Source organism: Hypanus sabinus, chromosome 7, assembly GCF_030144855.1.
Source record: "Hypanus sabinus isolate sHypSab1 chromosome 7, sHypSab1.hap1, whole genome shotgun sequence".
NCBI classification, from domain to species: Eukaryota; Metazoa; Chordata; class Chondrichthyes; order Myliobatiformes; family Dasyatidae; genus Hypanus; species Hypanus sabinus.
This window is the reverse complement of record NC_082712.1, coordinates 41424636-41451301: the sequence shown is the minus strand read 5'-3', so window position 1 is coordinate 41451301 and position 26666 is coordinate 41424636. Positions and strand designations below refer to the sequence as shown.

Here is a 26666-nt window from a genome sequence, read left to right as displayed (position 1 = left end):
ACATTCACCTCCTCTAAGCAATCCCAATCCACACAACTAAACTCCAGTGACCTGACCGGACCATTCAAATTAGAATCAGCATCAAGTTTATTATGTCTGACATAGGTCATGAAATATTGTTCTGTGGCAACAGTACAGAGCAATATATTAAAAAATTACTATAAGTTACAATAAGAAATATATTTTTAAAAATTCAAAAAAAGAGCCTGACTTTCCTTCACATCTCTTTCCATTTCAATCCTTTCCACATCAGTGAACAACTAGGCAAGCCAGTCCAATTGCATGTGAATTCAATCCAGACAAGTGTGAGGTAATGCACTTTGGGACATCAAATACTGCAGGACATGGTCAGTAAATGGCAAGAACCTCAGGAGTTTTGATGAACAGATTGTAGCTCCCCTGAAAATAGCAATACCAGTGAATACATCTATTATGCTCGGCTTTATAGGTCGAGGAAATTGAGTATAAGAGTTGGGATGTCATGTTGCAGCTGCACAAGTCATCAGGCAGGTCACACTTGGAGAACTGCCTACAGTTCTGGTCACCACAAGATGGGAAGGATCTGGTAGCATTAGGCAGAGTGAAGAAGAAATTCACCACATACAAGGAAAGATTGGGTTTATTCTCACTGAAAGGAGGCAGAATGGTAACTTTATAGAGGTTAATAAAATTCATAATTATCTGCAGTTATTTTGTTTGATTTTCATTTCATTTGTCTGATCCAGACATCCTCAATCTTTCACGCAGCTTTAAACTGACTTGCTTTCTCTCTTTCCCAGTGCCGACAAGAGTCTTTGACCTGAAATGTTATCTCAATTTTTTTTACAGATACTGCCTGACTCTTGAGTGTTTCTAGTATTATCTTTTTTATTTCTGTTTTCTAGCATTTGCACTTTTATATGTACTGTCAGAGTTTACAATTATATTTAGATGAAATTGCTCCCAAAGATTAAGTGACTTTTTTTATTCTAATGCTCTTGTAATCCCTTTACCTTCACAACACTTCCATTTGAAAAGCTGTTCATATTTTGATTGACACTTCTTGAAACCTCACTCCTAATTCATGATTGGTTCTGAGAATGCCAACTAGTTAGCCCCATAGATACTCAGTCCTAATCTGTGGTAGATTCAGATCCCTATAATCTGGAGTCAAGTGAGGGTCAATGTGCTGCACGGATTTGGCGAATGCGCTGCAGGAAAGGAGGCTTGGGAAGAACTAGCCTGAGGTAGCTCTGAGGATCAACCCCAGACTAGATTGGCAGCCATTTTAAAGTATAGGAAAAATGTAAAGAATTCCCAGCATTCTCCTTTATTTCATATTTCCAGCAATTGTTTTGTTCCAATTTTGATCGCTCCAGTGTGGATATTAATTTTCCTCTCTCTTAATCACCCTTTCTATTTATACCTCCCAACAGATTGGCAGCATTAATACACTGTCATCACCTCTCTGTTGAGTCCTTGGTGTTAAAATAGGCAAGCTTTGAGTTGCAGAGTGGGGGGGAGGTTAGGGAAGACAGAACAAAGAGAATGTGTGTGAAAAGTTGTAGAAAATAGATGACAAATCACTGACGTTTGCTTTGTTCTCTCACACCCCTCTCCCACACATACACACACCTCCCCTTGCTTTACAAAGCCTGCCTACCTTCTAAGAGCTACTAGATCTGATTTAAGGACTTCCACATAAATGCCACAGATGCTGCCTAATTTTCTGAGTGGTTCCAGCCTTTTCTGTCTGCCTTTCAGAGTTACAGCATCTGCAGCATTATCTTCTGATTTTTGGGATAGATTCATAATGTCTTTAGGGCAGGATGCAGCAGTGAAAGGAGATGCCACTAGCACAAATTTCTGTTCCTGGTTTTTTAAACAAAGGACAAGGGTAAATTCTGGAGGGAACCTTGAGCAGTCAGAGTTTTCCAACAACCCAAATGTGGCCGAGCATACTCCAATTTTATCTTCATGACAGTTGATTTCTGATAATTCGCTCTTGTAATCAAGTCCATCCTTCAGCAAAACTTCTTACAAAACGCTAATATGATAAATCACTCCGATCACAGGCACATCAATATCTTAGATGAGGAAGTCCATACCTCTCTGAAAAATGTATCAAGGATTGGAAGGTGTATAAGTATAAATAGGCTTCTTGTCACTTTACAGAATAAGCTCATGAAGTGTTCTATGTGAATACATCTATTTTTTTAAAAAAGGCTCTTCTTAATTGTAAACATGAACAAGAAGACAACAAAACTTACACTTATTTTACCTTTTTCAGCACAATTTCAAGGCACACTTCTGGAAGGTCTCTAAACAAAATTTAACACCAAAACACAGCAGGAGGTATTAGGAATGGATATCAAAATGTAATTTCAAAATTAGTGCGAGGAAGTTTATGGGGGACAGGCCAGAGCTCAATGACTTCAGAGTCAGAATCAGGTTTATCACTGATGTAAGTCATGCAATGTGTTGCTTTGTGGCAGCAATACAATGCAGGTATAACAGATTACTATAAAACTTCAGAGCTAAAGATATGATCTCTAATACAATCTAAACAGTGGCCAAACAAGATGCCGATTCTAGAGAGGCAAAGGTATCTCGAAGCAAAGTGGGAGATTCTGGAAGTGCATACATTTGAAAATGGGATTTAACTTTGAGTTATTACTTGGCTAGATCAAAATGCTGACTGAAAACATAAGATGAATGAATATTGGTAGGAGTTCACAAAGACGGCAGAATTTTGGGTAGCGTTAAGTTCACAGCTACATAAGAAGCAGGAGGAGGCCAAAGAACATTTTGAGCTCTCTTCAGCTTTGAATAAGATTATGACTGATCCTGTCATCTTGGCCTTGACACCACTTTTTCACTCTTGCCCCATACCATTTAATTCCCTTGTGGTTCCAATACCTGTTAATCTCCACCTTGAATATACTCAGCGGTAGAGAATTCCAGAGATTCATGTTCTTCTGGGGGAAGAATTTTTTTTATGCTTTGTAACTCCAAAAATATAAAACTAATCAAAAGGAAAGCCAGGGATAATGTGGTTCTTACTTTCGTGAGATGTGCACATATGATGTGGTAGCATCATGACATATGCCATTCACGTACTTCAACATATAACATAATGAATTATGTGAACAAAGAAAGGATGCTATATATATGTGTGTGTGTACAATATACTGTATAATACTACTACTATATAGACATCACAGCATAGTAAATTTTACACGGTCCCATTCAGGCCTAAAGATTTAATTGCTTTGGAGGATTTTTTTACTCTTGTGGGATAGCTGACAGGGGTCGCTCTGCTTGGCAGGACAGAGTTGCAGCTGTGAAACAATCTCAGGTTTCAAGGCCTCCTCCATGGTCGTTGTATGAGTTGACTCTGGGACTGCAGGAATTTCTGACAGTTCTGGGCAGCTTTCTTCTCTAACAATTGACTCTGCTTTACTCGATTGATGTGTCTTCTCCATATGACATCAGACACACAATCTCCAGTGTGCAGGAGAGTGGTCCAGTTCTGTCCTTAATCTTTCTGAGTACCCACTTTTAATCACTTCAGTAGTTCCTTGCCGGGACTGCTTGTCCAGGAGTGAAACATCGAACCTCCTTGTTTGAAGATCCCTCAATTTGGCTCAGCTGTTTGTCCTGCAAACTCCTTCTAATCTTCTAATCTTTTGAACACTATGTTTGGAGATGCTCCTTGTCATCCTTACCGGTAACGATGATGTCATCCAGGTAACACTGAGTGCCTGGGCAGCCTTGCAGCACCTGGTCCATAGCTTTCTGCCGATGTGCAGATACTACTACAAAAATATGCCTATTATAGTGATAAAGCCCTTAGTGAGCATTTATGGTGAGAAACACTTTGGACTTTTCTTCCATTTCCATTTGTAGATAGGCAGCAGATAAGCCCACTTTGCTGAAGTGTTTTGCTGAAAGGTTTGCCTTTATCCTGGGCAGAGGGTATTGATCTACTTTCAGTACTGGGTTGATGGTGACTCTAAGATCACCACAGATCCTGACAGACCCATTCTTCTTGGCTACTGGGACCACTGGTGCTTCACTTGGGCTTCACTCAACCTAGGAAAAAATTCCTTCAGCCTCCGTGCAGTCTACTCACTGGCTACTTTATCATGGATGGTACAAGGAGCCGAGCAGACTTTGTAAAACTTAGGTGTGGCATTTTCATTTAACTCTATTTTACCCATGCTGTGGCATCATCCAGTGCCTTTCTTAATTCACTTTCAGTTGACTCTGTTGCGGGCAATATGGCATGCAAATAGTGGATGGATCTCCAATCAAGTCATTGTCGTCTCAGCCTCTCATGGCTGCACAATGCTGGTTCTCTTGTTTTTTGTACCACATGCAAGCCCAGTGTGGCTTGTTAGTTCGTGAATCTCACTGTTACAAATGTCATTCCCACAAGAGTTATCTTTTCTCCAGTGTAAGTTTTTATTTGGATATCTGCTGTCTTCAATCCAGTTTCTTTGAAATGCTATCCAAACTCATTTTGTGGAATGACTGGCTAGTGTTCAATTTCATTTTAATTAATTTGCTGTTCCCTTCTGGTGTAAACCATATTGCTGGTTTATGGTTAGTTTTCATATTGTAGATCTCAAGGCTATCCAGCCCTATGTCATTCTTGTCATTATCCAATTTTTCATCAACAGTATGCAGTTTAGTGCCCTTTTTGAAACTGAAACTTGACCTTTTCCTTTTTCTCTTCACTGTGCAGTCCATTTATTTTAGTCTGCCCGACATGCTCTATGTATGTTTCCTACTTCGTGGTAGTTTCTGCAAGCTTCACCTTTAAACCTGCACTGGTCTGGTGTATGTGAACCCCTGCCACAACTGTAACACTATTCGCTTTCATTCCTGGCTGCAACTCAGTTCCATCTCTATCTGCTGTTTCCATTGATACAACAATTTCAGCTGCTCTTTTAAGTGAGTTGTGCTTCAGTTGGGAACCATTTTTGAATGCTTTCAGGTAAGATTCCACAAAGTAAACCATCTCTTAGTATTGGAGTATAAAAGTTGCATTGTTTGCTGTGTAACCAAAACTATGTAGTCAGCTTTGAACTTGCTATTTGCTAGAGAATGAAATCTTAAGAATGTAGAAGACAATGGTGTGTTAATGCGAGGTAGCTAAGAGATGTGGATTATGTAGTCTGAGTTTGCTATTTGCTATGCATGTATCCAATTGAATGTAGAAGACAATGGTGTGTTAATGAGAGGCTAGTGAAGAGATGTAGAACATGTATCCAATTTAGTAGGAGAATGAAATCTTAAGAATGTAGAAGACAATGCTGTGTTAATGAGAGGTAGCTAAGAGATGTAGATTAGAACATGATTAAGTCAATAGGTAGAAACAATAGTGGCGGATGTACTTGTGATACGCAACTGTAGACCGATTGGATATGCTAATGCAACTAAACCAGGAGATTGTTATAAAAATGCTATGTACAAGGATCGGTGGGCAATCAGCGACTAGCTCAATGACTGTCTCAGCTTTGATTTGCAAATTAAAGTTTAATACTTCTTGAAGAATCTTCTGCATCCCCTGGTTGTTTGTGGGGCACGAAAAACCACGACATTAGTACATCATTAAGCCCATCTCTGAACTGACTATGTTTTGAACAACCTCTTCAATTCAGCCACATAAGTGGTAATGGACTACCCTTTGTTTTGATCCCACTTATGAAACCTAAAGGCCTTCTGCAGTAAACAATGGTTTTGGTTCTAAATGTTCCTGCATTATATCATGATATCAGCAATGCTCATTTCAGCTGGTTTGGGTGGAGCAATCAAACCTCTAAACAAACTGCATACTTTTCAAGCCATTACACTGAGTAACACTGGCACACATTTTTCATTGGCTGTTTAATTTACTTTAAAATACTGCTCAATTATTATATATTATATTATTATATATCAGTATATATAATCCGGTTACCTGTTGTGCAATCAAATCCATCTAACTTTCCGATGTAGCTAGCCATTTCTGATTTTTTAAAATTTATTATTATCAACCAGTACTCACTGTTTATGAACCAAAGAATTTTCTCCATTTTCTGCCCTTTTAACTTGACCATCTTTTGCCTCTCTGACGAAAAAAATATGCTGCATTTTTTAAAACGTCTCACTGTGCCTCAACAGGCAAGTAATAATCTTGGTTTCATTTTAAAAAATTACACATTACCACTGTTTGCTCTGGAACTCGAAAAACATAAAATTAATGAAAAGAAAAACACAGAGCCAGAGATAATGTGTCTACTCATTCTTACTGTAGTGAGGCATACACTTATGACTTGGTGGCATCATGACATATGCCATTCATGTACTTTTACATATAACTGGTAATTGTGTAACCAAAGAATATATTTACAATATTATTCAAGCATTACTGAAACATTAAATACACAAAAATTTCCTCATCTCCCCATTAAGAGGGTTTTAATTGAGTCTGACACTGTATTATGAAATTCTAGAGACTCCCATTAGGGAACTCATCCTCCTGGTATCCACCATTGTTAATTCCTCTCAGACGCTTCATCAACTATTTTCTACTTTAATATCATTATCTATGGCTGTAAAGGTCAAACATTTTATTATCTATCTAATTACATGCTGTACCTACATATAGATGCCTGGTGTTTCATGGGTCCCCAGATCTCTTTAGATTGCAGCAGTTGCTGACACATTGTTCCTTTTTGCATTTTCATACTTCCTTCCAAAATCTTCCCATCTGATATTCCATCTGCCAATTTCTTGCCCTATCCTTTGTGCCCTTCTCATAACTTGCTCACCTACCTTTCTTTGAACTATCAAAAAATTTAGTTAGACCAGAAAAGATAGGAGCAGAATTAGGCCATTCAGCCCATCAACTCTGCTCTGCCATTCCATCAAGGCTGATCCATTTTCCCTCTCAACTCCATTCTTCTGCCTTCTCCCCATAACCTTTAGCAACCTGACCAATGAAGAACCTATCAATCTCCGTCTTAAATACACTCAATGACCTGGCCTCCACAAACACCAGTGCCAATAAATTTCACAGCTTCACCACCCTCTAGCTAAAGGTAATCCTCCTCACCTACATTCTAAGTGGAGGGCTTTGTTTATAAGAACAGGTTCAATAGGGAATGTTTTGCCTGGATTAAAGCTGACTGAGTGGCTTGGTAAAGGTATATAAAATTGTGGGAGGATTGATAGTAAGAATTATTTTCCTTTGGTACAGGGAATCAAAAAACATTGTCTCCTGCAGTAGATAATTATTTTCTCTGTTTACATCTTAAAGTAACATTTTTTCTATTTCTCAGGAAGTTCCTACCTTGTGAGTCAGGGAATGTTGTTTGAGGTGATGAGATTGAATGAATTCCATTCCACATTCAGTGCAGATATATGGACGAATATCTTTATGCTTCATTGTGTGATTTTGCAATTGGCTTGGATACTGAAAAGTTTTGTCACATTCATCACAACGATACAGGGTTGGTCCTCGATGGGATGTAAGATGCCTCTTTAATTGGGCTAGAGTGGGGAAGTCAAGTCCACATTCAACACAAATGTTATCACGGCCATTTGCATGTTTAGTTTCATGGGCTTTAAGCTCACTTGGATAAGCAAAGCCCCTCCCACAAATGCCACAGTTATATGGTTTTACATCACTGTGCTGCATCATATGTCGCTTGAGGTGGCTGGTCTGAGTAAAAGCTTTGTGGCAAACATGACACTTGTGAGGCCTGGTGCCCTGATGCGTGAGCATGTGAGTGTGCAGATGGCTCAGCTGCTTGAAGAGCTTTCCACACTGAGAACAAGCATGTGGCTTGATGCCGCTGTGTCCCAAAATGTGTGTCACGAGATTGTATTTGGATGTGTATGACTTCTCACACATTCGGCACTGCCAACGTTTCTGATTGCCACCTACATCAATATAATAACTGTCATCAATCTGAATGTTAACATCGACTCGCTCAACTGCACTCTTCTTTTCTTCTGGGATCATGGTAACGGCATTAAGATTTCTCAGAGGAGTATTTTGAAAAAGGGGATATCTTAGATGCAGGCTTGATGGTGTCATAACAAAAGGAAGCATGAATTCTGGAGGAACATTGGCAAAGTACGGTTGAGAAGGATGCATCATCAGGGGACTGGTAGGCCACATTACGTTGTGTTTAATGGGATCGTGCTTCAAGCACATAGTGTCTTGGTGATCAAAGTTTCTGAACAGCTGAAATCCTACATTGCTCAAGTCTATCATTTGGCTGATGGGTTTTGGTGATGGCAATTCAACTTTGATGTCTTCTTCCACATTTTTTGGCAAGTCTTCCGAATGAACGGCGTGAATTACTTTTGTGGGAGTACTTTTCCTTTTACGAGATCCTCCTTCAGAGCTTGCAGAGAACCCTTCCATGACTCCATTAGGTATGTCACTTCCAGAATAGGGAATTGGTGGCTCATCATCTTCAAAGGCTACAAATTTGTTTGTTTTTATGGTTAGTGGAAGAGGTTGCATGGGGAAGTGTGGAGAAGTACGTATTTCTTTCACATCTCTAGAAATATGAATGTCTTTGTTCTCTTCATTTGTACACTTGTCCTCCATTGATAGTGGCCCAACTTCTTTTCTTAAAGTAGAGGAAATAACACAAAAATTAAAATCAGAGGTGAATATGATCATCAGAAATAGTATAACAGATAATAGAAAATTTATAATTCAGTGTAAATGCAATCTTCCATGTTTTTATCTCTTTTTTCCAAAATTTCTTATTTCAGCTCATTCCCAATGGAAACTAAAGATGACACTAGCAAAGTTTTAAAAGATGACTCACTCCCATTATCTGAAAGGAAATTGGGGATGGGGATAAAATGCTGGTCTAGCCGGAAAGCCACTCACAAAAAAAAACAAGAAAAGTTTAGAAATTATGCTCAACATGAATTCTTTAGGATGGGTTTTGATTAATGAATAAATATTTATCACATGCTATGTCAAAAGAGATCATGATAGAAATCATTCAAAAGTAACTATGAGTAACATTATATGCATATTCTGTTTGGCACAATTACACCCAAATTAATTTGAAATTGTGTTAAATAGGATTTAGAATCTGTAATTATCAACGGGTGCCAGGGTAGTGTAGCAGTTAGTGTGGCACTTTGATAGATCAGGGTGTCAGGAGTTGGAGTTCAGTTCTGATGTTGTCTATAAGGAGTTTCTATATTCTCCCTGTGGCCACATGGGTTTCCTCTGGGTGCTCCAGTTTTCTCCCACAGTCCAAAGATGTACCAACTAGCAGGTTAATTGTAAATTATTACTTGTTAATTATTGTAAATTCAAGGGCAAAGAAGAAGGTGGCATTGAGGCTAAATAGCAACAAAAATCTTCAGACCTAAAAAAACATTTGGTGAGTAGAAACAAGGCGGAGTGCCAAACTACTGACTGGTAATCATGACGTGTCAATTCTTCAGTGCTGTTAGAGCATCTCTGGCCCAAACATGAATGATCATGATACAAAGCACTAAGAATGGAGGAGAGCTCATCAATAACGATGAGGTCAGTGATGTCAGCAACCATTGGGAGGAGAACTGTGAAAGTTACTTAAGGAATTATGAGGGGTATAGATAGGGTAAATGCAAGGAAGCTTTTTCCACTGAGGTTGGGTGAAACTAGAATTAGAGGTCATGGGTTAAGGGTAAAAGGTGAAATGTTTAGGGGTAGCTTCTTCATGCAGAGGGCAGTTTGTGTGTGAAACGAGCTGCCAGCAGAAGTGGTGAATACAGGTTTGATTTCAAAACTTAAGATAAATTTGGATAGGTACGTGGATGGTAAGGATATTGAGGGCTGTGGTCTGGGTGGAGGTTGATGGGACCAGGCAGGATAATAGTTTGGAATGGACTTATACATTCTGTGCTGTGGTGTTATATGACTCTATTAAGCACAGTATGATTGAGTTGGTCCAACATTTCATGGCAGTATTTTGGCTCCACTTGAGCTTCTTCTCATCTCTTTCCTGCTAAACTTACAGACATACCAAAAATGTTAGGTTGTTTAGAAGGATGAATTTAAATTCTTAAACTACTGCAGTGGGATTTGAAGTCATTTATTGGATTGTTGATCAAGGTCCACTGAATAACTAATCCTGTGACTGAACAACTGGACATTTGTCCCTTCTTCTTCTCAAGTGCCCTTGACACCAAGCCATATTGTAAAGTTGACACCAGTTCAGAAAGATGCTGAAAAGACCTGCTAAAATACGTATGGTGCAACTTCATCTATCTCCTGGAAAAAGAAGGGTATTTAAATCTCAATTCTCTTGAATTAAGACTGTGGTTATGACAGAGGTTTCTTCCTGTTCTTTGCTACAGGGAAAGCCATAGCAGGGCTTTTTGTCCACCACTGATCTCCATGGTATAGACAATGATTTTTACTTCATAAAAGCTTACGAACTACTGACTGGGTGGGAAAAAGGAGGATCCTTCTCAAATTCAACTGCCTTCAAAGATTTGTTACTGTTTTTCATCTGTTCCACAATTTCATGCAAACTGAGATGGTCACGAATGGACACATGCCAGCCCAATCCCAGTGCTTACTGAGATCAGGCAATGTTGTGCAATTGGTTGCCTAAGGAAATGAACATTCCAAGACTAGGACTCAAAATTGGCATAAAGCTTGTGGTCTACCAAGTAGCAGGATACCAATCTTCTTGTCATGGACAATTTGTGGCTGCCATTTCAAACAGCAACAGAGGTACCAACAATGCTGCCTAATCAGATTCATCCCAGTCTGTTAGCTTGAGGAGTGAACCAACTCTAATCCTCTCCTATGCCAATATCCTCAGCAATGAGACTCTGAACACACTCAACCAGCTTTAGACAGGTTACACTGCCTGCATGTCTGACAATAGACTCCTTGCATAGGCACTTTATTCTGAGCTCCATGAGAACAGATGATTCCCAGTAAAATAAAAATCTTCAAGGACATCCGCAAGATCTTCTGAAAATAAATGCAACATCCTCTCTAATTCTTGGAAGTCTTTGGCCCAACACTGCTCAAACTGATGAAGAAGCATCTCAAAAGATATCAGACACTTCAGATCTCCCCGACAGATATATGTGGGAGTCAAGTGTAAACAGTGAAATGATAGCAAAACAGTGCAGACAACCACTACCTTCCTGTCAGATTTCAACTGTTGTACCTCTGGTAAATTCTGCTGAGGACACACCGGTTGCTTCAGAACCCACTGATGTTGCCCTCAAACCCAATGGGATTCTTATGATAAAGAAGAAATAGCCACTGGCTACACGGTTGTCCAATGTTAGACCAGAATTCTTTCATTCAAGGTTTTACAGATCTTAGGAATTCTCTATCCCAACGTGCCATGAATACTTAGTCATTAGGAATACTGAAGGCAAAGGTCAACATAATTTGATTTTCAGCTCTAAGAGAAACATGAGATGAGGGCAGTAGGTAGGAGAAAGAAACTGAGCTGAAAGATTAATGCTAATCTAGTGAGAAAAAGAATTAGAAGTAAGAGCACACCACTTGGCCACCCGGCTTCTCTGACACTCAGTGTGGTGTTTATAATGAAGAGCAGTGTTTTAGAGTACAGAATGATTTACATGAGTAAGCAGATGGACTTAATCCAGGTGAGTGTGAGGTGGTGCATTTTGGGAGGACTAATAAAATTAGGAAAAATATGGCAGGGCTTAGAGGATATCGCTGAATAGAAGGACCCCTAATTCTAGAAAGGGGAAGATGCCAGAATAAAAAGGTGAGGGCAGGAGAAAGAGGCTAGCTGGAAGGTGTGTAGGCGAAGCTAGGTGGATTGGAAAGGTCAAGAGCTGGAGAAGGTGGAAGCCACATCATGAGCACTGAACAGATCAGGTTGGGGAAATCAGTTTCAGGTAAACCACAGCCCTTCAAAAAGTCATTGTGGAACCTCATGGGCTGATGAATGGAAAGATGCAGTCTTATTATTACTAGTCAAATGATGGCCTGCACTTTGCTAGTATTAGACATTTCCTTGAAAACTCCTAATGCTCAATTTCCTACTTGTATATAATTGACGCTATTTAAACAGCTCTGAGTTTTACTCATATTAAGCTCTGAAATGAATATGGCCTTTCCCATTCTTTACAAAGACTGCTTGAAACAGGTTCAGTATCCATTAAAAGTGCCTCTAAAATTCCTAGATGCCGTCCCTTTGGCTGACAGGAGTGCTGTGTTGAATCTATGAGTTGCTCTAAGAAGACTGTGCTGTGATTTGATACTACAGTACTGTGAAGTGTGGGTTTCACAAATCATTAGTAACAGTTATAACAAGAGTTCTATGAAGGAAGTGAGATGAAAGCTAATGCTTCCCATGGCTCCCATTGCAAATTACAGCTTGCAAAATGTTTGCTTAACATCATTGTTTTTAATTATTTAAATTATAATAATTTATTTTTTTATCTAAATTAGCATGAAGCTTGTCAGAATTTCAGACTGTACCTACCTCTTTAGTGACTAATGATATAATGTGTTTTATTGTAATTAAGAAAGTAAAAGAATGATGACATTTTTATTCAAAATTACAAAAATATTTAAGAACAAATTACCTTCAATGGTTGGAAATGAGGACAAGTACATGATTAACCACAAGTGGGGAAAACCTAAGGGAAGGTTTTGCAACCTGAGGTAAATAAAACTATTTGAAACCTTTAGACCCAGGATGTATGCCATAGGATACAGCCTGTGTCAGCAGAAGATGACATTAATTTCATGAAATTTTGGAAATTTTTGATGTCTGAAAAGAAGAACGTATGGATTTGAAGTGGGTCAGCTACCAGTAGAAACATTTGTGAGATCTAACACTCAGTTGGCAGAAGGACAGCATGGGAGACCTTCAAAGTAGCATGAATCATCAGTTCTCTGCAATCCGTGCATTTCTGAAGGGATGAGAGTAAATCCTTATGAAATTTCAAGGTCATTAGAGCTATATCAAATATTAATTCCATCCAATTCTGGGTAATATGCCCTAGGTAAGATGTAAAGGCACAGAACTGATCATTATTGTTTCCCAGCGATGATGATTTACAAATATATGGATTGATGGAAGCAGAGAAGACTGGCAGGAGATTTGATAAGCAACGTACACAAAATGCTGGAGGAACTCAGCAAGCCAGGCAGCATCTGTGGAAAAGAGTAAACAGTCAACGTTTCGGGACAAGAACCTTCATTAGGATTTGATAAGGTGATTGAAATCATAGAGCACACAAGAGGAAAAACTGAGGTAGAGATCAGTCACTCTTCTCACATGCAGAACCTGCAATATTGTGATACATTGAATCTTGCTTCCAAAGCCAATACCATTGAATACGTTACCATGTAGGACCATGGATATGTTTCTATTCCACAGCTTTTAATGAATGAGGGAATAATAACTTAAGGACTCTAATTCAAGGTGATTGGCAAAAAAAGCTGACAATGACTAAAATGATGTATCTTGCATAATAAGTTATTTGGATTGGATTGCATTGCAGGGATTGAGAGGGTATTGGATACAGCTTCATTATTAGTCCACAAAAATAATTAAATACATAATTGAAGAAAGTAAACTGTGAGAATGAGAGAAAGAACAACAGAGGGGGCTAATCGTTAATAAACTGTGCAGAGTCAAATTTTTGAGTCAGATCTCTCTGTAACGTATTTTCTTTGATTCTTTAATTGACAAATCTGATATGTAAAAATTCGGACCCCTTTAATTAAATAGTAAGACAATGTATGTGGTTAGTAACTGAGGAAACAAATAGATTACGCTGGCAGATGCTGTCTCAGTTCTTTGGGAAATGATGGATTTAGTGGTTAAATTGGTAGAAAAATTATGTTATGTGGTGCATGTTTTCTTTCGAAAAGTCTTTGATCTCATATTCAAAGCAGACCATCACAGAAGAGTGGTTATGTAAATTGAATTAAAGACTGGTTAGAAGGGAAGAAATAAAGAGGGAGTTTACTCAGGTGTTTGGAAGTTGTTGGTGATTTCCCATGGAGATCAGTTCTGTTCATTGTGGAGAGGATACAGAACTATAATAAATGCTATTCAAAATCTGCAGGCAACGCTAAACCAGATGGCAGAATAAATGGTTTTGTTTTCAGTCTGGAGCCAAGGTTTCTGTGGGAGGATAGAGGAAGATAGAAAAAGAAAATAACATGATCTACATTTCTAGTTGTTCTTCCTGCTAACATCCGGTGCGGGATCACGGACAGCAAAACTGCCATTTACTGCCATTTGTGTTGTACTGTTGCTGATAGGGCCTCCCTAGCTAAGAATCAGATGTTCTGGCTTGCTTTACTGACCAACACTTTAAAGTATCACAATGTCATTCTGATTTCCACCATGTTCTATCAGCAGACAAGGCTGCTTAAAGATACTGCAAACTGAAATGTTAACCAGAAACCTTGATTTATATAATCCTTTCATTATGTCTGTAGGAGTATGCATGACCACAAGACAACTGGATCAGCAGAATAAAATAAATCATCTGATTTGAAAGCAATTTCAAAACTTGTTTTCTAACGTTGTTCTATTAATGAATACATTATGCAAGTTTGTTTTGTCACTTACTGTGCCTTTTTAAATTAATTGGTGTAGTTCAAGGTGAAAGCATTGGCGAAGATAGATAATTCTCGCCTGCGGATCAGTTACAAGTGTCCAAAAGCCATTACAAATTGCAGATACCTGTCGCAGAACTCAGGATTCTACAGGAAAGCAACCCACGTTTTTTTGCCTGCTTTTGCTTGACCCTTTGACACAATTTGTTTGTTAACCAAACAACTGAAAACGTGATGAGGTCTCAGTTTCATAAGAAGAAATTAAACATTATTGCTACTTTGATCTGCAGCACACCATTCAGTGTTGGGAATTGGTGCAGTTTATTTTGTATGAATTCTGCTTGGATTTTCACATTGACAATCCAAGTGAGAATATCAATGTAAATGATAACATTTCACTTTGATTTATATTGGGAGGGTAGCTTGATTCAGCACAACATTATGGGGATTCCTATCTAAAAACCAATCTGGCACAGTGTTCTAAACCACATCATGTCATGATGCCACAATATCAAGAGGATTCTTCCTGAAACTTGTCTGATGATTTAGTTATGTTAATCTGCCTCTCATTATGCTGCTACACATGTCTGATACATAGGCCCAGGTGTGTATACATCATTAAGGCATCTGGTAAAGAAAACATGCATGATTTAGATTTGTACGAATCTTGGAATTCTGGAGTGTGAGAACATAGGTTGGTTTAAACATCGTGTCAGAGTGGTGCACCAATAATCTACTGCTTCCCTTTAAAACTGATTACTGCTCTTATATATTCTCTAGGAGCTAAAGTTGAGCCCTGTGGTCCATTGGAATTGATTTATTGTCAAAACCAAACAAGCCCATTCAATTACAAGGAATGCTTTAAGTCATGTGCCAAAAAATGCAAGAATCTGAAGCTTAAGGAAATCAACATTTCAATTGAGTGAACTTATAGATGTAACTCTGCCTAATCATTATCCTCTCAGCTTCGACTCCCAAAACTCATAGCGCTTTCTTGTTAAGTGGTGATTTTGTTTAGAAGCAAGGAGTATTATTTACTTCAGCACTTCATCTCTTACGGAGCCTCTCTAATGTGTTAATAAAACCTGTCTCCTCCAAAATTGCTGTTTCATGACAGGATTCTTTCCTCATCCAGGGCAGGAAGTTATTTTTATTGTGTTTCATTAGGATTTATTTTTATTCTCCCAATTTATAGTGACTCCAAACAAATGTTTTGATGAGGACAGCTTTTCAGCCAATGGTTTAAAGCTCCAACAAACAATACACAGTTTCAATAACACTTTCTGCTCTCCAATAAAAAATAACAGATTTTGTTGTGCTGAATAAAAAATATTTTCTCTGTATATATTTAAAAGTTTGTTTGAGGCCCCACTTAAACGCTTTTTAAAGTTCAAAGATCAAAGTATACTTATTATCCAAATACACATATGTCACCATAAACAACCCTGAGATTCATTTTCTTGTGGGCACACTCAGTAAATCTATAGAATAGTAACCATAACAGAATCAGTGAAAGACTGCCCAACTTGGATGTTCAACTAGATTTAAAAGACAACAAACTGTACAAATACAAAAAGAAAGAAAGAATAATAATAAATAAATAAGCAGTATATATCAAGAACATGAGATGAAGAGTCCTTGAAAATGAATGCATTGGTTGTGGGAGCATTTCAATGATTGAGCAAGTGAAGCTGAGTGAAGGTACCCCTCTTTGGGTCAAGAACCTGATGGCTGAGTGGTAATAACGGAACCTGAAGCTGGTGATGTGAGGCCTGAGGCTCCTTTGAGAAAAGAGCATGTCTTGGGTGGTGGAGGTCCCTGATGATGGATGCTGCTTTCCTGTGACAGTGTTTCATGTAGATATGCTCAATGGTTGGGATATTAGTTATCTCACTGCATTTTTTCTGCTAAACTAATAGACCCTGAATTTCATATACCTCTGCACTCTCAGCCTGTGACCATTGACCACCAAAATTGCATTAAGGAATTACAAAAGACCACAAAGTTCTACAGTTCAATTAAATGATTAGTCTGGAATATATGACAATATGCAGCAATATATCAGAAAGCTAAAAGGTTCCCACTTTACTCAAGGAGAATGCAAAAGAAAACGGAAGTCCAAAATATGTTAATAAAATACCAAACTCTGATATGAAATTTACAAAAAATTAACTTGTATTAACAATAAGCACCTGTGGAAGCAATTGATAACATTGGCTTTTATTGAGATTTCAGAGTAAGAAAGTCCTGCTCTCTTTCTATAGAGCCTTAGTTGCACTACAGCTCGAGTGAAATCAAGCGACATGGATGCCAACAAGGATTCACTCCCAGATGAGCTCAATGGCTTTTCTGCTTGCTTTGACGGCCAAAACATGGAGGCACTTTCCCAAAATCTCACAATCCATGAATACCCTGTGACTTCAGTCTCTGAAGCCAACTTGAGAGCATCCTTCAGGAGGGGAACTCATAGAAAGCATCCAGCCCTGACAGAGTACCTGGCCAAGAACTAAAGGCCTGTGCCAATCAACTGATTGGAATCTTCACTGATATATTTAACCTTTCATTTTGGCTGTCTGAGGTACCCAGCTGCTTCAAGCAGGTTTCAATTATACTGGCGCTTAAGAAGAATGTGGTAACCTGCCTTAATAACAATCATCCAGTAGAACTACTGTGCTGAAGTGCTTTGAGAGGTTGGCGGTGAAACATATCAACTACTGCTGGAGAAGAGACTTGGATCCATTCCCCTTTGCCTACTGTCACAACAGGTCCATGTCAGATGCTGTTTCAATGGCTCTTCACTCTACCCTGGAAAACTGGACAGTGAAGATGCATATAACAGGATATTCTGCATTGATTACAGCTCTGCATTCAATTCTATGATCCCCACAAAACTGATCTATAAGCTCCAAGCCCTAGGCTTCAATATCTCTGTGCAACTGGCTCCTCAATTCCCTCAGTTGCGGACCCCTGTCAGTGGAGACTGGCGACAGCATCTCCCCTACAATCACCATCAGCACTGGTGCACCACAAAGCTGTATGCTTAGCTCCCTGCTCTACTTGCTTTATACTTATGACTGTGAGGCTAAGTACAGCTCCATTGTCATATTTAAGTTGCAGATGACACAACTGTCATTGGCTGAACAAAAGTTGTGATAAATCAGAATACAGCAGGGAGACTGGAAATCTGGCTGAGTGGTGCCACAACAACAACCTCTCACTCAATGCCAGGAAGACCAAAGAGCTGATTATTGACTTCAGGAGGAGGAAACCGAAGGTCCCTGAACCCGTCCTCATCGGGGGATCAGAGGTGAAGAGCGTCAGCAACTTTAAAATCCTCAGTTTTATCATTTCAAAGGATTTGTCCTGGGCCCAGCATGTAAGTGCAGTTATGAAGTAGTAACAGCAGCGTCTCTACTTCCTTGGAAGATTGCGAAGATTTGGCATGACATCTAAAACTTTGACAAACTTCTATAGATGTGCAGTGGAGAGTATACTGACTGGTTGCATCACAACCTGGTATGGAAGCACCAATGTTCTTGAACAGAAAATCCTACAAAATGTAGTGGATACGGCCAAGTCTATCACGGCTAAAGCCTTCCCCGCCATTGAGCGCATCTACACAGAGCACTGTTGCAGGAAAGGAGCATCAATCACCAAGGATCCCCACCAAGGTCACACTTTCTTATAACTGCTACCATCAAGAAGAAGGTACAGGAGCCTCAGGACCCACACCACCAAGTTCAGGAACAGTTATTACTCCTCAACCACCAGTTTTTTGAACCAATGAGGAGAACTTCACTCAACTTCACTCACCCCATCACTGAACTGTTCCCATAACATATGGATTTAATTTCAAGGACTCTTCATCTCATGTTCTTGATACTTATTGCTTATTTATTTATTATTTTCTTATTTATTCAGGGCTCAAGCTGGTAAAACCTGAGGCACGTGCATAGCAAAGCACACTCATTTCTCAATTGCTAGGAAATTTCAGACTATTCTAGTGACGTTTAGTATTGTGGCTTTCTTGAGATTTACAAATATAGTTGCCTAGGAAAATTATTTAATGCTACTGTGTAATAACTTCCAGATAATAATAGTTGAAGATATTATTATTGAGACAATGTACAGTATACCCTGTTCGTGTTCCATGGGTCTTTCAATTTCTGCTTTTAATTCAGCATCTTTCTAGTATTTTCAATTTATTGATTTCTGTAAGTTATGTGTGTTTGGAATGGCAATATCTTTAAGAAAGTTGTTCTTGCTGGTTTATCCTGTATGATTATATCTGGATGGTTATTATGGATTGTCCTATCTTTAATAATGGATCGGTCATAATATAATTTGTGTGACTCTGACTTTAAATCTGGATCAGACTTGTATTTATAGTAAGGTATGGTGTCTTTCATGAGTTCATATTTTAAAGCAAGATTTTGGTGAATTGAAGCACAGCTCCAACGCCATATTCAGATTTGCTGATGACACCACAGCTGTGGGCTGAATCAAAGCTGGTGACAAATCAGCATATAGGATGAAGAATGAAAATCTGACTGAGTGGTTCCACAACAACACTCTCTTACTCAATGTCAGCAAGACCAAGGAGCTGATTGTTGATTTCAGGAGGAGGAAACCAGAGGTCCATGAGCCAATCTTCATTGTAGGATCAGAGGTGGAGAGGATCAGCAACTTTAAATTCCTCTGTGTTATTATTTTGGAAGACCTGTCCAGGACCCAGCATGTAAGTGCAATTATGAAGAAAGGATGGCAGTGCCTCTACTTCAGTGGGAGTTTGTGAAGATTTGGCATGATATCTAAAACTTTGACAAACTTCTACAGCTGTGTCATGGAGAGTATATTAACTAGATGCATCACAGCCTGGTATGGAAATATCAATGGCCTTAAACTCTTCTCGGACTTCCAGCGGGGTACAGGTATCGATTTTAACTGATGTTTTGATGATAAAACTCTGCCACCTTTTCCCTGATGAAATTAAATTACCCCTCAATCATCAGGCTCTTGGGCCAAAGGGAACAACTTCTCTCAATTTCACTTGCCCCATCATTGAAATGTTCCCACAATCTATGTACTCATTTTCAAGGGCTCATCATCTTGTGTTCTTGATATTTATTGCTTGCCGGCTTATTTATTTATTTATCTATCTATCTATTTATTTATTTATGTATGTATGTATGTATTTATTTATTTATTTATTCATTCATTCATTCATTCATTCATTCATTAATTATTATTATTTCTTTCATTTTGTATTTCCACAGTTCATTGTCTTTTGCCCACCAGTTAAACACCCTATTTGGTGCATTTTGTTGAGGATGTATCTCCTGGTAGGACAATTCAGAATTAAGGTTTATACAATAAAGGGAATAAGTCACCTATTTGGATTATGGTAACAAGACATTTCTTTACCCAGAGGTAAGTAATTTTTAAATCTGTGAATGTGGATGGCTCATTCAGAAATATATAAAACGCTGGGATTAATCAACAGAGAGTCTGAGATGGAGTGACAAAATGGAGCTGATATAGCTGTGATCTCCTGGTAGAGTGGGCTCTTTTTGCTCTTACTGAGCTAAAGGCTATCAATGCAAATGAACACAGAGCAATCCATGTTTTACAAAGTAACCTAGTGTCAAAGTGCCTATGGCTTTCCCTTTGCTCAAAAAGTCCACAAATCAAATACTAGAAAGAAATACTTTTTCTACATACAATCTCTTTTGCGACTCCTAAACATCACCAATATTTCACAGTTAGCAAGATTGTAGATATATAGATATTTTGTAGATATATAGATATTTAGAGAAGATATAGGAACATGGATGCAGAGTGCCATAGTTACTGGAAGAGTAACCAGAGTTTTAAGACTATCGATAAGCACATAAGTTGAATCCCTCCATTGCAGTATGACAAATACTTAAGATGTAGAGGCAGAGGTAAACCATTCAGGCAGTCACGCTTGCTCCTCCTTTCAATAAGATAGCCACTGATTGTTCATCAGTTTCCTGCTCTGTCTTCATTTCCCTTGAACCCCTTAAATTCTAAGAAAGTAATCATTAATATACTTGGTGAATGGATTTACACTGAATTTGTTTGGGTAGAGAATTCCAAATGTTTAAGGAACCCTGAGTCAAGAAATGTCTTCTCATCTCTGCCCGGGATGGTCTATTTCTTATTGTGAGTCTGTGATCCTGGTTCTAGACTTCACAGGCAGGGAAAAGATCATCCCTATACAGTATTCATCCTGACAAGTTCCATCAGAATTACATTTCAATGAGGTCGCCCAACTTCAGAGTATATACTCAGTTTGCTTAATCCCTCATGAGCAGAAAGCAACCATTTTAGCAGAAACCAACCAGGAACCTTAATTGGTTTCCTCTCACCAAATTTGCATCTATAAAGCTACTCACAATAATGGTAACTATCATACTCCACATCTGGTCCACTGACGTCCATCAGGGGAGGAAATCTGCCATCCCAACGCTGTCTGGCTAAAGGAGAGTGTGGGCCCACCAATGTAATCAATTTTCTTTTACAAATACGAATGGACAACAGTTGGGTGCCAGTGACATTCACATTTTGTAAAAGGAAAGCAACTTGCTAACACAGAAAGATGTCAATGATCGCATATTTGCTCAAAATTTGGTAATTACCTGTCACAGCAACTCCACTTTCCCTCTCCACAGAAGCTGCCTGACCTGTGGAGCAGTTTTGAGCATGTTCTTTCTTTATGTCTGTTTGAAATATTCATTGAAGCTGGGGAGTGGTGGTGATGGGGTGGGGGGAAGGTCGGTGCAGGAAACCAATTGTTCCTCGTATAGCTGAATTGTGGGGGGGGGGGGAGTCATTTTCATCAGATTAAAATAGTACCTCCAGCAGAGCAACACTGGATCATGCACACGTCTATAAGGTGGGAGCTGTACCCACTATTCCAAACTAAAAGGTAATGTTACCACAGAGACAATGTAAAACTTAGATAACATATGACAAATAGACATTGTAGAAACTTAAATAGAACATAGGTTCTACGAAGGTAAGGACAGACTTTGAAAATAAGAATGCCAGATGTAGTTTATAGATTTTCATCATATTTTCATTTTTGCCTGTTTTTATGTGTAAAATAATTATTTAATCAATGTGACATTTTCATTTCCTATTTACGTTATTTATTTGAATACATTTTCCAATACTTGCTGAACTGTACAAGCCATCATGGTTAAGAGAACCTAAACACTCATATGAAATAAACAAATAAATAATTACTCAGAAATATTGCAATGCATCCATTACCAACACAGTTTAATATCTATGCATTGCATTTGCTTCATAATCATTTCTTCAGAACAGGTGCCTCACTGGAAAGGCCGGTGTTTATTCTACACCTCCAAGGTAAAAAAAAATCACTTTCCTTAAACAATGCAGTGAAGGTACTCCTACAAGGCTATGGGGTGGGGGGGGGGGGGGAGGAGTGTGGAGACAATTCCAGGATTTGGATCCAGCACCTCTGAAAGAAGAGCAACATACTTCCATGTCAGCATGGCATGCCATGTGCCTACTTCCCTCATACCCCTCAGAGTAGAAGTCAAGGGTCCGAATGACAAATACTTACAGTGGTGGAAACAGGTGTCAGTGAGCAAATAGTCATGTCCTAGAATAGTGAATCTGCTTGTAGAAATATTACAGAAGTGAGAATCCGTTTTTCCTTGTTACATTAACATTGTTGTCATAAATAATTACCAGAGCAGAACTTCTAAAAAAAAGTAATAAATGTCAATTCATGTACATGAGAAAATCTGCAGATGCTGGAAATCTAAAGCAAAACACACGAAATGCTGGAGAAACTCAGTCCTGAAGAAAGGTCTAGGCCCAAAACGTCGACTGTTTACTCTTTGCCATAGATGTTGCCTGACCTGCTGAGTTCCTCCAGCTTTTAGTGTATTTTGCTTCAATTTATGCAGCTCCTGATCTTGTCCCGGATTAGTTTCAAAGTGGATCATATGGAGTGAAATATATTGTTCGATTGCAGATGTTTTAATGTTGTATGTGCTTATCCACTTAGATATGCTTATCCAAGCACTTAGATGTGCTTATCCACTTAGAAAACAATATCTTTATAAGACAGTTATTTTATTCTATTTAAAGTTCTTGTGAAACAGTGCATTAAAAGGCAATTGCAAAAGTTCTTCCAATACTGGCTGTACAGGATCTGCTGTGGAAACTTATGGACTAACATCTCAGTATATTAAAATATTGACAGTCAATTTATCAGTGGAAAATCAGTGATGTGTTTTCAAAAAGATTTACTGAAAAAGAGAAGTGAAATTGAGAAGGCTTGTCTGCTGGTTTGAATGTGATACTCTCCACAGCAGAGACAAGACTTCTGCTACTGCCCTGGGAATGTACCTTTATTTGCTGATAAATGGATTAACACTTCCTGCTTTTAAGTCTTTTAGTTTCAATTTGCTCTTCTGCATTTGAAGCAAAACTGCAAATCTATACCACTGAATAATATTTCTATTATGTACATTATTGGGAATTTTTTGTAAGTGTGTGTGTGCAGTCTTTACCCAAATTATTTTATGATTATTTTAAAATATAAATAGAAAAATATTCCAAATTATTTAAGTTTTGTTATAAGTAACATCTTCAGAAAAGAAGATTGCTTAAACAGTTACAACAGATACATTGTGGTTAAGCATTAATATTAATTAAAATTATTTCTACCCACGTCATGAATTTTTGAAACGGAATGTGCACATTTCAACAAGATTTCATGAATGAATGCATTAGGTAATGTAAGTTTTGTGTGGCTCTCTGCATTAATGTTACACAAAATCAGGTAATTTCAAAACCTTTGAGACCATTTATCAAAATGAATATTAATCCATCACAATACACCATTTGCCTACAAATTATGCAATTATTATTACTTTGCTGGTTTATTTGAACTGGCAAAAGTAAGTAAGACATCTGTAAATTTAAAAATTTCAAATGCTGCAGTTTGAATTGTGGACAAATTATTTTAGGGACCATCCTAAATCATGGGCACAGTTTTGTTTCTAACCATGAAAATGTAGTTCTGAAGACCTGACTTAAATCACTGCAACTGAATGATGCAAGAAGTACTTGCTGAAGAGCTGGTCTTTTATGCAGATTGATTTAAATGTTTTTGAGAAGGATGTTAGATATGCAATATCAGATTTTTAAAAAAAATCAGAATATCTACTGCACTTCACCTAGAACGTATTGACAATTCTGTTATTTCCTTTCTAAAAACATATTATCCTTATGAACTATTGTTTTCCAAATGAAGTAAGTCTCATCAAACTATCAAGCTATATAGCAATATGTGCATTTCAATAGGCTTTAGATGTTTCTAATTAACCACATTCATTAGACAAACTAAAAATCACAAGGATATTACTTTTCAATTCACTTAAAAATTAAATCTGAAATTTTCTGTGAAACAAATTAAATCTGAAGTTTTCTGTGAAACAAATTAAATCTGAATTTTTCTGTGAAACTTACCAGTGAGCCTATAAAGTAGGTGCCTGGCTACCTGCTCCTCACAGCCTCCACACATAGATATGATTAAAAGAAGGTACTAATCGCCTCAGTGTTTGAAACTACCCAAGAAAGAGAACAGGAACAGAATTACTTCGTTCTCTTTTTTTTCAGATGAGTACCTTCGGAAAAAAAGGAAGGAAGGGAGGGGAGAGGAAGCCAACAGCCCTTTGACTTCCTGCAAAAAAATAAGGAAACTCCAGATAGTCATCTTTCTCTCAGAAAAAAAAAGAGATTCATATGGAAACAACAAAAAAGGAAATTAGATTGGAGTTTGAACCTTCATTCCCAGCCCAGATTGGGGCACTGCTTGCTCACAGCAGTTCGTTATTTTTATAGAAAGTTAAGAGTTTATGCATAATCTAGTGACCAAAAAACATTTTAAAATTTTTTGTACCCATGTTATTAATAGTAAGCATTCATTTCAATCTCAGTTTTACATCAAAAGCTGAAGATCCTCATTTCAAATGATCAACATAATGATCAATTCAATAATGTACACTGAGAATATCATGGCATCAACAGGATCACTATCATTGTATAAAAAGAACATGTTTAATGTTTATAATTGCATTTATTGTGTTTTTTTTATTGATAATGAACAGTAATTTATGCTTATGGTAAGCTGCTCTTGCATTCACAAGTTACAGCAGAAGGAAAGGGAAATGGTAAATTTTACAATATTTAACTAATTATGACCTGGTGAAGTAAATATCATACCTTCAAATCAACATAAAAACACAAGATAAATTAAAGGCTTATTCAAAAATAAATTACATGGACATGGACAACACAAGTGATTTAGCATGTGCAACACCTACAAGTTTGCTGTGTTTGGTCCCCATGGCCATTTATTTCTAAAAATCATGCATAAAAATTAATTAATATTCAGCAGGCTTGCAGATTTCTAGATTTTATTTCATTACATATGTGTTCCAATAAATCACTGTTGAGTGAAACCATGCAATTTAGATACTAAAATGATCAATACACTTATTTACTTCTAATGTAAGAAAGTGCTCACGCTCCTTCAGCAGTTTCGTTGATGACAATTATGAATGAATCAGATAAGCAATTATCATTGTTCACATGAGAGTTTCCGCAGATTCTGGAAATCCAGGGCGGCACGTACAGTATGTTACAGGAGCTCAGCAGGTCCAGCAGCATCTATGGAGAGGAAGAAGCAGTCGACAATTCAGGCCGAGACCCTTCATCAGGATAGTTCAATGCCTTAAGGAAAAGGAAATGAAGATCTTGAGCACAGTAAAGAAGGCAGGTTTTGAAAGAAAGCCATAATGGGTGCAACAGTAAGTAACTTGACGATGTAAGGAATTGTTAGTTGTTCGTAGCACAGTAGTTAAGTTACTACACTAGTAATTTTAACATCTAGACTAACAGTCCAGGATCTGACCACACATCTCTCAATGGCAGTTCTGAAATCTGGAATAGCTAGTCTTAGTAAAAATGACAATAAATTTTGAATTGTTGCACTAATGTCCTACATGGGAAGAGATCTGGCACTTTTTCCTAATTGAAGTTATGTGTGACTCCAGATCCACCAACGCAATTGACTCCTAAATGACCTGGCAGACTGCTAAGTTTCACCATAACTATAATGTTCAATTAGAGCAATAGATCAGAAGACATGGGTGCAGAATTAGGCCATTTGCCTCATTGAGTCAGTTCCATTATTCCACCATGGCTGATTTACTATCCCTCTCAAGCCCAATCTCCTGCCTTCCTCCCATAACCTTTTAAACCCTTACTAATCACAAACCTATCAACACTTGCTTTAAATATACCCAGTGATTTGCCTCCACAGCTGTCTGTGGCAATGAATTCCACAGATTTACCATCCTCTGGCTAAATTAATTTCTCATCATCTCTGTTCTAAAAGGGGTTGAAACTGGCTGTGAAACTGGTCCTAGTCTCCCCACTATAGAAAATATCCTCTCCACATCCATTCAGTCTAGGCCTTTCACTATTCGATAGGTTTCAATGAAATCTCTTCCCCCAACCCTACCCCCCCCCCCCCACCCATTCTTCTAAACTCCAGCAAGTACAGGCCATCAAAAGCTCCTCATATGTTAACCTTTTCATTCCTGAACCCGTGAACACTATCTTTTTGCTCTCCTTTTACACCACATAGAACATAGAACAGTACAGCACAGAAACAGGCCTTTTGGCCCACAACCTTATGCTGAACCAGCAAATCAAAAACACCTAAGCACTAATCCCTCCTACCTACACAACATCCATATTCCTGCACCTTCCTTACATCCATGTGCCTATCCAAATGTCTCTTAAAAGCCTCTAGTGTATTTGCTTCTACCACCATACCAGGCAGCACATTCCAGGCATTCATGACACTGAGTGAAACCTTACCCCTCACATCTCTCTTGAACCTACCCCCTCTCACCTTCAATGCACACCCTCTGGTATTAGACAGTCCAACCCTGGGAAACAGATACTCCCTGTCTACTCTGTCTATGTCTCTCATAATCTTATAAACTTC

The 26666-nt window shown here is 38.2% G+C and overlaps 1 protein-coding gene across 2 annotated transcripts in view; it reads right to left on the bottom strand.

Annotated features, from left to right (window-relative positions):
• Positions 1-24247, bottom strand: part of znf366 (zinc finger protein 366) — a 49165-nt gene extending 24918 nt beyond the window's left edge. The window contains exons 1-3 of one of the 2 annotated variants that reach the window (XM_059974594.1): positions 24116-24172; positions 22197-22249; positions 7322-8615 (exon numbers count right to left, since the gene is read on the bottom strand). In XM_059974594.1, the coding sequence (XP_059830577.1) occupies positions 7322-8593 (1272 nt within the window). In that variant the 5' untranslated portion in view covers positions 8594-8615; positions 22197-22249; positions 24116-24172. Of the gene's footprint in view, positions 1-7321; positions 8616-22196; positions 22250-24115 lie in introns of both variants that reach the window. The other variant, XM_059974595.1, reaches the window with a different exon arrangement.
• Positions 24248-26666: the final 2419 nt, after the last annotated feature.